The following is a 16,011-nucleotide window of genomic DNA, read 5'->3' as shown; positions in this document are numbered from 1 at the left end:
AGCAGGGTGAGAGAGTTGCTGAGGGCAGATGCTTGTAAGGTGCAGTTAATTTTTTTCTGCAACAAAGCAGATGTATTTTGTCTGAGCCCCATTTTTACTCTTTCTTGTGCATTAGCCTCTAGGACAAACAATGGCTGCATGAGCAGATACAGAGTAACCCTGTGCTGCCCAGAACTCCTGGGGATGTTTTTGGTCCCCTGGAGTTCAAAGCATCTTGTCCTCACAGCTCATTTACACTCTGTGCCCTGAAAATACCTGTATGTGTGCACGTGTTAAGGATGTATGCAAACTCTGTCTTTTCAGCTAGTGCCTGTGTGCAGAGCTGGCCTGTTCATGTAAACAGAGTTGTGAATTTTTCACCACAGAAAACTTAGACTGTGCCATCCCACGGCAGCATGACAAAAACACTGCTTTTTGCTGGACACCTCAAAGGGGCTTGGCACAAATAATTTTGATTTCTACCAGTGAGACACAAAATGTGAATCTAGATGCTTTGATATGGTTTCCCCGTCGTGCTGATTACTGAGTTAGTTGTAGCTCTGCATCTGGCTTTTCACAATTAGAGTGGCTAAGAACAGTATCCAGATTCCCATGAAATTTGAATATGGAAGCTTTTCAGAACAGTTTCCAAAATAGAAAGCTGAACTACCTGAGCCTTCTCTGCTTTTATGCTGCCACTCCCTTGTGCCTGCTGAGCAGCATTGTGTTGCGCCACTCTTTCCACTGACATCAGTGGGAATGGGTTTGACATCAAGTCAGCATGAGCACGGAAGCATGCTCTAGTTTACTGTGCCTATAATTCATTAAATAGCTTGAATTCTTCATAGTGTTATTCCTGTCCTTCTTCTCTCCTCAGCTGTCTCCTTCTTGCCTTCACATTTCATTGCCTCATGAAGTATGTCGCAAGAAATTACATAACTTTCCGGGGTAAAGCTATACTGAGGAAGAAACTGTGAACAGGTTTTTAACTCCTATAGCTCTTGCTTAGTCTACCTGACTTAACACCATGGAGGTCACTTGTTTCAGTAGGATTGAGTAAATGGTAAGAACACAGACTTTCCTTTTGATTTCTGATCCTGTTAAACACAGATGGTCTTTCTGGACTGCAGTGCAGGCTGTGGGCCAGATCCCTAGCTTCTGCAAATTGGTTCTGCTTCATCATCTTCAGTGGAGCAACGCTGATTTGAGCTGTCTGGGGAATTTGGCCCATTGGTTTCAATGGATCTGTGCCAGTTTATAGGAGCTGAGGAGCTGTGAGGTTAAGGGCCTTTCTGGTTGTAGCTTATATTCAAAATGTATTGTTTTCGTCCCCTCCACCACTCAAGCATATCATCAAAACGCAGGAATAACCCAGCAGATCTGCCACTTACAGCTCTGGGGCAAGCTGAAGAACAGTTCATTGTGATCTTAAAAAAAAAAGAAGTCGGGGAAACCCACAGGTCAGACTCAAGTTGTGAGTCAACGTACACGTAGAAGATAAAGTGCTGGTTGTCTGCCCTGAGTGTCTGTGACCTCAGGTTAGCACAGTTGTGGTCTGTAATCCCTCATGCCATAAACGATCTCTATGGATTTTAGATTGGTTGTGTGGTAATGAAGGGAGACTATGAATTGAAGTCTCATTTGTTTTTCACCTTCTTGCTTATTGAAACACACATATTGAAAAATGTTTATTTCTTTCTCTGTACCTTAAACTAAGAACATGCATTAAACCTGATGGCAGCATAATAGTGAAGATGAAAGTTAAAGCTTCATTTACAAAATGTGAAAGTTCTTAAGGCCCAAACCTTCTGTACATCCCCATCTCTCTCCTGTGATTGATTTCTGTACAAACAACCAGGAGTTTAAAGCTTTTAGGGAGGTGATGACAGCAGGAAACATTATCTGCATGGTATTGATGAGGAAATAGAGTAACTTGCCAAAGGTCTCACAGGAAGTCATACTTTTATCTGGAAAGCTTATTTGGTTGGTTGTTTCTGCTTTTCATCTTTTTTTCCCCCTTGTATTTTACTTGTCTCCTGTTCTCTTTTCAGTCACATCTTTGTATTCAAGATTCTTTGCATTTACTTCTGTCCTGCTTAGGATGTGTGTAATTTAGTCTAGCAGAGTTGTTCTTTGTTTCCAGGCAGCTCACAATTTCATCTTATGTTCCCACTTGTAAAATTTCCATGTGAGCACCCTGTGTTTGCTCCCCCACTTGTGAGATGCTGCCATAAACAACCATAACATTACCTCACTGTTCTGCAAAACTCTCCTTTGTCCCACCGTCCTCCTGCTGCAGGGCAGCAGGTGGAGTTTTATTCCAGGAAGGTAAAAGGGGCTGCTTGAAATTTCAATAGGTTCTTGAACCGTCAGAAATTATCTCCAACAAGTTCTGGTGCTGCCCATCTTTGTGGGTGGCTTCTCTGCTCTCCTGGCTGCTCAGGGTGCCATGGCAGAAGTCCCCATTCCTGACCACAACCCTTGTTCGTTCAGGGTGGGCAGCTGCTCTCACTGTTACTACCATTATCTCATTCTTTCCTTGTGTATTTTTTCCACCTGTATCCATCTTATTTTCTCATTTTATACCTGTGTTGAGAGAAAGCCTTTTTTACAGCACTTGGTGCAACAAGGTGCCTGTTTTTGACTCCCATGCACTATGACTCAAAGATAATTAGTGATGGGTAGGAGACCTCAGGCATTATAGTCCTGCACTGAAGATTGATCTTTTTTACTCTTGTATTTATGTTAAGGTGTGTCTTTTAGAATGGAAGTTTGCAGGAAAAGAAGTGAGAAAACATAGCAGTGACAAATTGTTTCCTCCTTTGTGTATAATGTACTAATAAAAGAGCAATAATGTGCTTTACGGGTAATGCAGCTCTAGCAAAAAGACTGCCCTACATGAAACTGTTAACTTCTCCGTGGTTGCTAGAAGCTGGGTGCACACGATTTTACTTATCCCACATAGCCAGGTGTAGATTAGGAAAGAAAATATTTTAAAATGGCTAAAATCCATCTGCTTTTTGTTAGGCTGAGGGAGTTAGGTTCCCTTTTACAGTAGTTTCCTCTTGCTATAATTCATTGACCAAGAAGAGTTACTTTCCCCATATATCAGGGTGAATTTATTCTCCTGTAGTTTCCTTTTCCAGTATGCCAAGGGGCTTCCATTTGCTGATCAAACATTTCTGGATTTCAAGGTGTTGCTTTCCTGTATCTGACAGGACAGGGAGGCAGGTTGAGTTGTGCTAGGTGTGTTGGGTCAGCTATGGAAGGAGGCACTGTAGTTCAAGCCTCTTTGCTGCCATTTGAGGTAGGGCAAGCTGTACTAAATGGCTTTTTTGGGCATAGCTGCACAGTTTTCTGTTGGAGCCTGGGTCATACTGACAAACAGGCTCTGCTGCTGGAACGGTGAGTTGGACACCATAAATCACACCGAAACACAGACCCCTTTTCTGGCACAGGCGCTGGGTGGGGATTGTTGCCCTGCTGCAAGGTGACATCTCTTCAGTGCCAGATCTCTGTGCCTGCACCTGTCTTGAGAGCAGCTGACTGCTGCAATCTCCTCTTCTGAGAGGAAGCGTGGCTCCTTCCCGGTTCCTGTCAGGTGCTGGGATAGCCTGTCAGGTGCTGGGATAGCTGAGGGGCCCCCGGGACAGGAATAGCAGCATGCTCAGTGAGACTCCCTAACATGAGGGCTCTCCCGTTACTTCAGAGGGACGAGGATCACCCAGTGGATATCTGTTTTGGTGCCTTGTGAAGAGGAGTGTCTGTTTGTGTTTTTTCCCCCCCTGCATTCCTCGGAATTGTTCCAGCGCAGCTAATGCTTTCCCTGTCTCCTTGACTGGCATGTAAGAGCTAGCTTTACTGAGCTAGACCAGCTGATCGCAGCCCGGGGTAGGAATTTTGTTGTGCTGGGAGATTAAATAGTTTTTTTCTCATGCATCAGGAAGAGTCCTCAGAGTGTTAGTCAGCTGGGCTTTTTAGGTGACAGCTAATGGGTGTTTTAAAAATAGCCATTGTTAGACTCTAATCGCTCTGCGGGAACCTTTAAACTTCTCCCGTGCTTTTACTGTGATTTTGGGTTCAGGCTTTTCGGTTGCTGCTGTGTTCTTCTTTTTCTGAGGCTTCACATTTCTTCCATTGCAGATTCTGTCTTGAAGCTGCTTCTTAAGATAAGTGTTTCCCTCTCAGAGTTGTGGATTTTCTTAACATTCCTTAAACGAGAACAATATGTAGCACTTCAGGTGCTGTGCTGACCTCTAGTGACAAACGCAGGAGGAAAAGTATATTTTATATATTGGAGCACAGGTACTCGCTGTGTAAGTCACTCAAGACAGTGGAGTTGCACTAAAAATAGGAAAATGTTAGTGTAGTGGTATTAACAGATACTGTCAATTGCTGTTGTGCAGGAGAATGAAGAGATGACAGTGGAAATCACAGGGAACTAAACCAGAGATATTAGAAGTATAAGGGAATCATCATGAGAGAGTGCTGCTGCAGGGACCTTTTGGTCTGCCCTGGAGGCTGGGAGACTGTGCGCAAGAAGCTCTTGCTCAGGGTCCTTGCCCTTGAGCACTGTATGCTGCCGAGTCTCCTGGAGCTGTTTGGAGTTAGGTGTTGGGGAAAATACCTATAGTGTGAGATTTCCCTAAACTGTCTTCCTTGTGGTACACATTTGCAAGTGTTTTCTGAGGTCTAGTCTGTGGTAGTTGTAATGTTTTCAGCAGACACTCAAACATAAAGTTTTACTAGATGATGTAAGGGCCAGCTTAGCTAAAAAGATAGTTATTGCTGCCTTCTGGTGGAATAACCCAATATCAGAAGGGAAATAAATATATATGTCTGGATGAGCTATGTAGTATTGCATTCAGTAGTGAAACCCTCAAAAGCTCCCTGTCATCCGCTTTGTTTTATATTCAATGTACTGAAACGAACTAACATTGCAATGAGTAATATAGCTGATGTAGTTCCTTTTTTTTTTCTTTTCAGTTTAAGGGAACTTTAAAATAATGATTCTCTATTTTTCTTTAGTTTTTTGGAAAAAATGACATCTAAGCATGAGCAAATGTGAATGAAAATTCCATGTTCATTCAGCTCACTGTTGTGCAAATCAAAGGCTTTCCCTTTCCATTTTTATTTTTGAAACTTCCTTATTTCATGTTTGCTGTTCAGCTCAGTTTGGGGATGCTGCAGGCCAAAGATGAATACGGTCATTGCTAAAAACATACTTGAAATGCCTCGCTTGTGGTAAAAGAAGGAAAATGAACGTCACATCTCTCTGGGTAGTTTTGAGAAGAATACAAAGTTGACTTGGTGGTGGTGCCTTCTATTTCCGTGAGGAGAGATTGCTGTGAGGGATGTGATCAGTTTACCTTGGCGGAAGATTTTTTTCTAAGTACCAGACAGTAGCTATCAGTTTCGCCACATGCTGAATCTGTATTTAGAGACTGAAAACTACTTTGTGGAGTCCAGTGCCAGTGAAGAGGAAGGAATAAGTGTGTGGGATGCTGAGGCTTTGGGTCATGAGCAAACGACAGGATGTGCTGGAGGCAAAAAGCAGAAGCAGGACTGCAGAGAGGACTGGCCCTGGAAAGGGGTGGCGGATGGGGCAGAGAGTGGGGAATGCCCTTGTAGCTGGAGCTGAGCTGGATGGCTGCCTGCAGCAGGAAGGGGAGGTGTGGATGCTGAGAATGGTGCCCACTCACATGATGACAGGGACCATCTAGATGACAGGAAAGTTTAATTCAGATTTAGGTGGAAACAGACTATATCCTGCTGGGGATTTTGAATCGGGTCCTACCCACCCTTCCAGGCAGTTACCTCCTGGATGAGAAGTGGCAGAAATTAAACTTTGCATGTGAAAGAAATAAAAAATCTGCTTAGCTGTACGCAAAACTTTTCTGCCAGAGACATTCCTCATTAAATGCACACGGTGGGATTTTTTTCAAAAGAGCTTGGCACAGCCTTTGCTCTGCTCCCACTGGAATTCATGGAGGTGCCACAGGTTTCAGTGGGAGGAGAGCTAAATCAATATGGAGTGCTTTGGAAAAATCCAGCCCAGAATGGATCCTGGCAGCGTGAGTAGATAGGGATTGGAGGTGATGCTGAAATTGTCACGTAGAAATTTTCCATGCTGGCTAGCAGAATCCTCTCCATTCCCCTTGGTTTCGAGCTAATGGAAAGCAGTGTGTGGCAAAGCATGACTTGAGGGGAAGGGAAAGTCAGTGTAGAAAGAAAGAGGATCCTAATTTCCTCCCTCCCTCCTCTGTGCCTTTTTTCAGGACAAAAACTTTTACTTCCCTTCCACCTGAGGCTCCCTCTTAACTCTTCAGGAACATCGTGGTCGATAGCAAGCAACAGTGCACATTGTGCATAATACTCGTTCTGGATGGGACTCTCCTGAGGTGGGCTGAGCAGATCGGTGTTCTGTTTCCTCCAAAATGAAAGGCATGCTCCTGGCAGATGCTCAGGTGGGGGACAAGAAGGGGAAGGGGTCACATCCCCTCTGCCAGGTTCCGTAGCTCACATGAGGATAGGGAGCAGAGGCTGCTGTGTCAGGTCCAGCCTCCTCTCATGGAAAAATGTTACTTGGAGGGGAACTCTGGAGGCCCTTAGTGCAATCTTCTGCCTTGGGCAGGGAGGCGCAGAGGTACCTTCCCAGCCCTACAGCTTGGGAGGAAGAGCAGAGCAATCGCCGGCACAGCTGCGGCAGAACGTGCAGCCCAAAGACCTCCACGGGGAGTACGTATCGGTGAGTCAGTGGTCTTGAAGGAACTCTGACATGGCTGACATCCTGCATTTCTTCAGTTCACATCATTCTTTCCCCAGCAGATAGCAAAAGCTCTTATTAATGCAGGTTGCCACAGGGTAATCCCGTTTCAACACATGGTCTCTTTTTGGTATGTGGGCACTCAAGTGGTAAAGGTTGGTGGGGATGGTGTGGTGTTGAGGGTCAAGCTCTTTCACAGCTTGGTGTGCAGACACAGCCTGAGCCAGCTGTGGAGCTGGTGCCCTAGGAGGGTCCAGATTTTCTGGTTCTCCTGCTGTGTGAGGGTATTCCTGCAGGTGAATGCAGTAGCCCAGCTGTTGGCATTCTCCCAAAGAACGCTGTTCCTCTCTGACAAGCTGACATTGTCACTCATTGGGAAGCCTTCAGCAAATGGCTGATTTTCCTCACTCATGCTCAGTTATTCTGCTTCTCTTTTGGACACATCACTTAGCTTCCCAAGGTAAATTTCAGATCTTCTGAGAGAAAAAGCTATATAAATACCAAATAATGATCTCAGAAGTGAGCGGTAGCCTCTGTGACACACAGCAATTCACCTCTTCTTTGCTTGAATGGCTCCTTAATAGCTCCCTTGGCCTGCTTGCTGTTAGCAGAGCCACCAGCAAGTACAAACTACCCTTCAAAGTGGGTGGCATTATTAAAAGAACAATACTGTAGTCTCTCCTAGAGGCAGCAGTGGGGTTTTTAAGTTTGCTGTGCACTTTGAAGGCATGCACTGTGGTGTAATTGCTGGCAAGATAAGGCCTGTGACATGGTCTAATGGGGTCTGTCACCTTTCCTTTTGAGAAGTTAGGAAAGAGTGCCAAAGCCAGGAGCTCTCTGCTGCCAACCTCAGCTTCAAACCCCATGAGGGTAAGGATCACTGTGAGCTAACAGGTCATGACAACCACTTGGGCGCCTCTAGCATTTTAGGACTTCTCTTAGTCAGGAATTTATTTGAGTGTGTCAGTTGCCACTGACTAGCTGAATATTTGTCATGACTGCCAGTTTTGTCTCTTGGATGGAAATGATCTGTCCAGCTGTGACGGTTTTTTTCCCAAGGAATGTTAGTGCTCACTTTGAATAGTTTTAAACATTGGCTAATTTTTCACTGAATAGCATCCCAACATAAAAGTCTCTATTCATATCAAATGTCTTTCTAGCTGAAATGTGTGTAACTCTAGTTCTGTAGTAACTTCATTCTCATTAACACAGCAGCAGTCTAAGGGAACCAGCAGAATTCAGTTCTACCATGTCAGCAATTTTATTTTTTTTAGCAAGGAAATGGCTGGCTGAAAAAGGACTAACTTTTTTTTTTTTTTTTTTTCTTTAAAGGGTCTGTATGGCTGTTAAAAAGTATTGGTGCCATTTGGTATAAATTGTAATCAGTTCCAGACTCTGCTGCACTCAGAAATTTGAATCGTGGTGGTTTCTGTATTTTGAGGGCTCTCACCTAAACCGCAGCTCTTGTAACAAGTACATGGCTACATCCATGGTGTCCAGTCCCTCCTCTTAACGATGTTAAGAAAATGTTTGTTTAACTATGAATCAAAATTGTATTCCTAAGCCTTGCAGCTTTTCAGGTGACATGACAGAACCAGCCTTGCTGCACTGGGGCAAAGTAGGTGGGCTCCAGAGGCTGAGGTCAGATGGGCTGAATTTCACTTAATTCCTTCAATTGCGGTTCCTTTGTTAAAGCATTTCTGAAGGCCTGGAGCCAGGCAGCAGAGAACACTAAGCACTGGGATCGAAGCGGAGTTTAGGCTGTTTGGTCTGCTTTTGGCTCCCTGTGTGTGTGTTTTAAAACACATTAAAGGTAAGAAGAGGCAAAAGGGAAAGGCAGAAGCATGCACAAAGGACGTTGTTTGCTTATATAGTGTCTGTGATAGAAGAGTGCAGCTGTGATGAGGACATAGCTATTGAACCAGAAGAATGTTTTCAAGCTTCATTCAGGGCTTGGGTCAACTGCTGCCCTCTTGAATCAGGCAGGGGAGATGGATGGTGGCTGGACACACCAAAACCTCTTCTGTGACTCGCTGGTAACAGAAGTTGATAGGCCAAGAGGCCACTTAGGCTTAGGTCTGCTGGTTGGATTGTCTTCTGTGGAACCAGAACCAGCGTGAGCCAGCGTATGCCATCTCTCTGAACCCACTGCTAGCCTTTAACCTCAGGACAAATTTCAGCCATGTGTGTGTAAGGCAAACCAGATGAAATGGCCAGTACAACCTGAGGTCTACGAACTTTGCCGAACAACCGGAGGCAAGCGACCCAACTAACCATCGCTGCTGAAAGCCAGGCCACCATTTGGTTTGGCGGCAGTTGGGTCAATGCCTCTGCATCTGCCAGCCTGTGCTGGCACCCGCAGCTGCAGACAGACGCTGCCTCTGCTTGTGGCAGAGATGCAAGGAGCTGGAGTTAGTCTGCTGAGGAGAGTTACGAGGAAAGGTTGTAGGAATTCAGGCTTCATTTGAATTTTGTTGCTCATGGAACAGCTTGAGTTTGGGTTGGTCTTTTTGTCTGAAATAACACAAAGTAAGGGGTTCAGAGTGTATATTGTCTGAGAATGGCAAAATCCCAGGCTATTCTAAACTCGTTGTTTTAAAAATATGTAATAAATCAGCAAGGAGCCAATCTTGTGGCTCAGAATTACATGTTCAATACAGTGCTTGTCCCCAGGCAAAGACTTCTAAGGGTACTGAAGTTTGAGTGTTATTTCCTCAGCTGTCACACTGGTGTACTCCCAGGAAAAGCAGACTGGTACTGCCATTTTAACTTCCTAGCTGGGGAAGGACGGAAGGAGCACTGGGATGTCGAAAATTGGAGGCTGTAGTGCTGATTGCAATGGCAGCTTTGGGGCCTAGGCCGCCTTTCAGAGGTGAACACAGCGGGGTTCTGGAGGTGGGAGTGGGGGGAGCACTGTCTGGTCTATGGATTTTCATGATGGCTGAAAGACCAGAGCTCACCTTGAATCCAGTGAAAGGTTGTAACCGTGATTTTGGCTTTTTATTAGGAGTGTAGGATTAACCTTAAGCAGGACTACTAAGAGCTCTTTAGTTGCAGAATTCCCTGGTAAGACCAGACCTTCCTTCCTTCTTCCTTAACCACAGCAGGTAAGCAATAATTCATCTTTTTTTTGTAATTACAGACCAGCTCTGGTGTTTGTAGTCTACCTCTTTTGACTGAGAAGAGCGACTGGCACTCTACCCCTATCCTGCATAGTTCTAGAAAAGTCAAGGGAGTTGGACACTTTACAGTCTTTTCCTTAAAGATCCCTCCCCCCAGTTTTAGTCACAGATTTTTCTTGCATTTTAATGTGCAACCAGATCTTGAACATACAATGGCTTCACTAGTCCCAGTGTCCCATTCCAGCTGACAGAGAGGAGGGCCCTGGGAAGGACAGATGCTTCTGCCCGTGACCAGGCACGTGGGCTCTAACGAGAGCGCCCGCGTGTGCAGTACTGACAGGAACACAACTTCTGGTGTTTCTGCTGCAGCGGCTGACCTACATATCGGAAAAGAAATTTGATTCACAACCAAAACAAGTATTTCTTTTTTTGGTGAAATGAGGAATAAAAAATAATTTTTGGACATTTGGACCCAATCTGACTCACTTTTTAAAGTCTCATGTTATCCCTCTCCTTTTAATGCAGGGCAGGTCTAAAAGACACAGCAAAAATGTTTCATTTGGAAAATACCAAAAGGACCTGTTTGGGGATTTCCAAAGCAAACTCCACTCTGGAGAAGGTCAAAGTGAAACATCTGTCAGTCTCCTCATCTCTTTCTCCCCTCCCACTGAGAAACAGAGCTGAGGGGAAGGTACAGTTCATTAAGAAAAGGAAATTCTCCCCTTTCTCTTTAGTATTTTCTGAAAACCAGGCCATCATGCTGAAGAGCCTTATTTGCAGATTTAGTGGGAAACATGCCTAAACCAGAAAGAAAAATTCCATGGGAATCAGCTTCCAAGTCAAACAGTTTCTGTAGGTCTGTGTTTGAAATCTTCCCTCTAGAAGCCTAACTTCAGGCATTATTAACTAATTCAGATTCTGGTCTTATTAAAACAGCATGAGAAGGAAAAACCAGCCAGACAAATCCCCATAACTATTGTAATGTAAATTAATTCTAGTACTGTAAACAGGGAAGGGGCTGATTCTTGTAACGGAACACCAGTAAAAGAAAAAAAAATGCCTACAATTAGTAAATAGCTTTTTTCTAAAAAAAAAGGTGATTTTATTGAGTTTTAATATACAGCTTTAATATGTTAAGGTAATCATACAAGATCTCTCTTGTGTTCAATTTACACATCACAATACAGACGTGAGCTAAAATCTTTTGTTTTAATGTACAAAAGGAATCCAATGTTGTCCACTAGCAGCTTTGAACTTGGCAAGAAAGGTTCTAAAGACTTTTAAGTGCAGTAACAACCATACAGAATACAAAATGAATATAAGGACTTTTCGCCAAGGTATATAAACATTTGAAAACAAATGGTGCCTGCTCCACAGGGCAGACAACTAGCGAATTAAAAAAAAGTCACTGACCAATGTTCCAGAGAAGGAACATTACCCTGTGTAACAGTTCTTATAAAATGGCCTAAGAATATCTGTATCATAGAATTTGTATTGCTCAGAAAAAAGGTCTGAAAAGAAACAGTAGGCAAGGAACTGAACAATCAAAAAATGACATAGTAATATAAAATATTTCCATCACTATTTAAATGCCAAATTAATCAAGCAATAGTAAAAAAAAACAAAAACAAAAACCAACAAACCAAAAAACCAAAGCTCTTCTGTTTAAAATAACAGCACTGTTTTTGCTTCTCTTCAAAGATTTTTTTTTTCTTATGAACACACTATAGACTTGATTGTTCCTTTCATAGAGATTAATGTGTCCATTTGGTCTGTCACTTCTGAGAAGCTGATACACAATCAGCCCATCATGTCTCACCTTTGACACATTTTAATGCTTTCTCCCCTTACATTTGCTACTCCGGTGCCTTCTCTTCTCAAGTTAAATACTTTTCTTCCTTTTCTTTATACAGTGCAGAGTATATGGGCTTAGGATATGGAGGTTTTCCTCTACTCCAGTTCACTGTCTAGTTCTGAGTTCAGTGGTGTGCAGTAGTTTGGCTTGTCTGAAGGGACGTACCCCGGTAGACACAAACACTTGTACGAACCTTCCGTGTTAATGCACTTGGCGTTCTTGCAGAGAGACATCCTGTTGTTCAGCTCACTGCACTCGTTCACATCTGCAAAAGGGGACATCAAAAGACAGGTACTGAAGTCTGGTGGGGAGGTAAAACTCATCTATTTCCAGCATTGTCAGGAGTAGCATGTGCTCTGTGAATACACCGAGAACTTTATTTTCAGTTCAGATCAGGTGGAATTAGCCTGGGTCAAGAGCTGTCACAGATGAGCTGGGAAGAGGGGGAAGTTACCGCAGGGAATCAATAGTGTGTTACATGGCCTTAAACTGTTAGATTACCAAGACCGATTCACTGCAAGCCGCAAAACAAAAATGGGATAACCACTTACAGGTTTTTATCTGAGGACAGTAAAGTGGCTTATAATACAGCAGCTCCAAGTTCTTAGAATAATATCTGTATTTTAAAAAATCGAATACTTCAGGAGCTGCTGGTGTTGTCAGCTTAGTAGTTGTGAACAGCAAACTGCCTGCACGCACTATTGTGCAGCATCAGCCTGAAATACAGAGGAGCTCCCTCTTTTCTCACTAAGGAGGCCAGCTTGCCACTAAGTCCTAAAGATTACATGGCACGTGGGCAGGTACACCTGGGAGACCTCCGCTGTGGGTTAGGAAGCATAATGCTCAGCAAGGCCAGTGCAGGCCTCGAATTGAAAGACCCATGCATGGTCTCTACTGGGCTTCTGCACTGAGGGATGTTGTTTCGCTTCACTTCTCACTGATGCTTGCTGTTCCCCTGTTTTGTTGGTTTAATTAGATATCCTGGTTAGTAGTTGGGCAGATTTATACTAGTTTGACAGTAAGAGGAGTAGTTGAGTCTGTTGACAGCTGAAATCAGTGAGAATCAGGGGCTGACCCCCACCAAGTGGTTATCTGCATGTTTAGGTAATTCAGCTGCTCTAGAAATCTGCTCCTAAAATTACTCTTCTACTCTGGATCCAGTTCCATACTCTTAGCTCACTACAGCCTTTGAAAAACATTTGTTCCATACATTAGTGCTACATTATTGATCTAAGCTTCATACACAAATGTGTCTCTCATTTCTAGGCTCTTAACTGAACACAGCTGTAATGACCAAGATGAACACCAACGTAGTTACTTCTGTAACGATATTTACTGGCCTTTGCAAGAAACCAAACAAAGCCTGTGTCTTTAATACAATTCAGGTGGCCGTCTGTAACCCCTTTGTTCCAAGCCCCTCCTTAGGTCAGGTAACGGAGCAAGCTGACAGCAAGCAGAAGGAGATGAAGCAGTGTGCTGTCCTCACCCACACACGTCATTTTGGCCATGTCCAGGTGATAACCGTCAAAGCAGTCACAGGTGTAGCCTTCCTGGACTCTGACGCATCGGCCATTTTCACATCCGTTCAGAATACCACACTCCTCTGCTTGTAACTCCTCAAAGCTGTTCAAGAAGCCTGGGTGGAGAAAGAGTTGCAAACAAGTAAGTTACAGGGCTTTCAATCGGTATAGTCTAATGTACAGTGAGGGTCTGAAATTCTCTCAGAAGTTTACTGGAATGTGACTTGACTTTGCAGAAAATAGGTCAGCTTTAGCAGATCTGCACCATCTGGAGTTTTAAATGCGCTAGGAAAGTGCTGTGATATGTTTCAAGAGGAAAACTGAGTAACTGTGAACTCTTCATTTTTTAATTTATGTTAAAAATCTGTGATTTTTTGGTAAAGGAAACAGCATAATTTGACAATACATGTTTTAAAGGATAAATCAGTTTTTTCTAAATAGCACCTTTTATTTGAATTGTTATGTGTATCAACCTTTATGGAAACAAAGATAAGAACTGGTAGTTTGGGGTAAAAGTTCCTTAAAACTGCATTCTAGTAAAATAAGGTGTGTGCAGGGGGGAAGAGACACATTCTGATTTATCTAGAAGAAAACATATTATTAAAAGAATAAATCTCAACTGCCTTAGGGAAAGTCAGAAGAAATCAGAGACTGCTTTCCTGTTGTGGTTTTGGTTAACAACCCTTTGGCTGGTACTTCAGCAACTGGTGCCAGTACAAATACCTACAATCTACCAATTGCTCTGTGTCATAATTCTAGATGGTGAGTAGTTAAAGCTAAAGAGTTGTCTTTGTATTCAGTGGTCTGTGCAATGCTTTTTGTGCTCCCTGCCTTAGGGCTTTTTTGACAGTTATGCTTTTATGTATAAAGAAGGATTTATACTTAAAAATTATTTGACGTTTTTACACGTTCAGAGATCCTCTCTAGGCTGGCTTCTCTTGCTCCTGTTAGTCCTGCATGAGTTTTTCCACTAGGTTTCTCTTTGTGGAGCAGTGATGTAACAGGACTGCAGATGGCAGCCCATCTCATCAAAAAGACTTTTGAGGAAAAATTAGAGAACATTTGAGAGTCGTCGGTTACCAGCATAATGAATATATAGCATAGAAATGGAGGGGAAACTGGAGCTGGAGTGGAACACAGTAGGATACATCTCCCCATCTGCCCATAACATATAGTTAATACAGTGACTCCACAAACCAACCGTTGCCTTATCTGAAACCCGTTTACTGATGTACATTGTTGCAACAGTTGTGGTATGTAGATGTGCAAAGCTACCTGGGAATATGGATTCCTCCCTTTCCTTGTGCTTGTTCTCCTGTCTTTTTATATCTACTCCATCCTGTCTCGGTTCTTGAGGCTCTCTTTTCTCTTGTCCTGCTTTGCTTTTCCTACTCCTCTGCCCTTCCTGTATCATCCTCTGTTTCACTGCCGTACTGTCATTGCCACCCCCGCCCTCTTTGACTACATACGCGGTTTCTGTCCTGGATTTTCTCTGCTGGGATTCTCAATAAAGATCACGCTGGTCAGTCATACACTGAATAAATTCTGGAGACGCTCAACATGTAATGTGACATAAGTACTTGCTGACATGCCACATCTCAAGAACATATATGAGATAGGATGTATACAAGTGCACGTTAAGGGGGAAACACTGCTGTCTTTTCCAGCCACGTCTCAGTGCAGTAGGACTGAGGACACTGAGCACACTGTGGTGATGCAGGGTAACAGTGTAGGGGGAAACTTGATGGAGTTTCATTGTGTTCCCAAGTCTAACAGGGCTTGCAGAGGGCTCACGGGGGCGCTTTGAAGTGAAGACCTTGGCTGATTTAGAAAACCAACAGTGCCAAGAACGGGAAAGGCGCTGTGCCCACTCCCCCCCTGGCCCACAATACATGGGTATTTTTTAAATAAAGAAAAGGCATCATTTATTTGACATACAGTGTATATGACATATATAGACATATGTATTTTTTCTTACCCTCTCTCTCTCATAAATACAGTATGCTGTAATTTTAACTAGCTAAATCCATAGTATTTACTGTGCACAGCACATTCTACTTCACAAAATACTCTACTTCAAAACAGCTGGATGGGACCTGGGTTGTAATTCTGGTATGTGTAGCTGGTTCTGTAGAAGCTGACTGCACACAGGTGACAAATACCACACTGAAGTACACAGCCTGGCCACAGGTATTGTCGTATTCCTCATACAGACCCCAGCAGGACTGTGACCTTGAATTTATCGATGCCCTAAATATGTGGCAACTGGCTCTGTCAGGAAATATGCCTCTGATCAGAACAGTCACACGGCTGTGTGTTTTGGGGTTTCTTACGCATTTGCTTGCCACTGTGTCTGATTCAGTGACAGGGTGAGAACAAGAGACATGAGCTCATAAGCCTCTGGCCCTGAGACAGTGGACTCAGCTGTAGATTCAAAACTGAACAATAAATACAGTTTTACTGTATTTATTCACCACTGCCTGTAACTTGTGCAGTGCTTCTTTCCCACTCGGTGTTTTATCTATCACGTTGGTTACCCAGTCATCTTTCCTGGGCTTTTCATTGTGTTTGTTAGTTTTCATCTGTGTGACATTTCAATAAAACATCAACACTTAGTACTGTTGAATTAAAATCATCTGGATATAAAGAAGTAATTCCGTGTAGAGCTAGAAGGTCCTTTAGATGCTACATAGAAATGAACTCATTATCCTGATTTGTGTAGTTCTGTGTAAATGCATGAAGTGCGATGTGTGCATGAAGTGCGATGTG

At 43.4% G+C, this 16,011-nt stretch overlaps 1 protein-coding gene across 1 annotated transcript in view; it reads right to left on the bottom strand.

Moving 5' to 3' along the window:
* Positions 1-11,817: 11,817 nt before the first annotated feature.
* The window catches only part of LTBP1 (latent transforming growth factor beta binding protein 1), a 193,036-nt gene continuing 188,842 nt past the window's right edge, over positions 11,818-16,011 (bottom strand). Inside the window, exons 32-33 of the mRNA XM_086460519.1 lie at positions 13,209-13,358; positions 11,818-11,987 (exon numbers count right to left, since the gene is read on the bottom strand). Of these exons, the coding sequence (XP_086316645.1) occupies positions 11,818-11,987; positions 13,209-13,358 (320 nt within the window). The remainder of the gene's footprint in view (positions 11,988-13,208; positions 13,359-16,011) is intronic.

Source organism: Leptosomus discolor, chromosome 2 (genome assembly GCF_034619465.1).
Source record: "Leptosomus discolor isolate bLepDis1 chromosome 2, bLepDis1.hap2, whole genome shotgun sequence".
NCBI classification, from domain to species: Eukaryota; Metazoa; Chordata; class Aves; order Leptosomiformes; family Leptosomidae; genus Leptosomus; species Leptosomus discolor.
The sequence above is the reverse complement of the archived record's forward strand: the minus strand, read 5'-3'. Positions and strand labels throughout refer to the sequence as shown.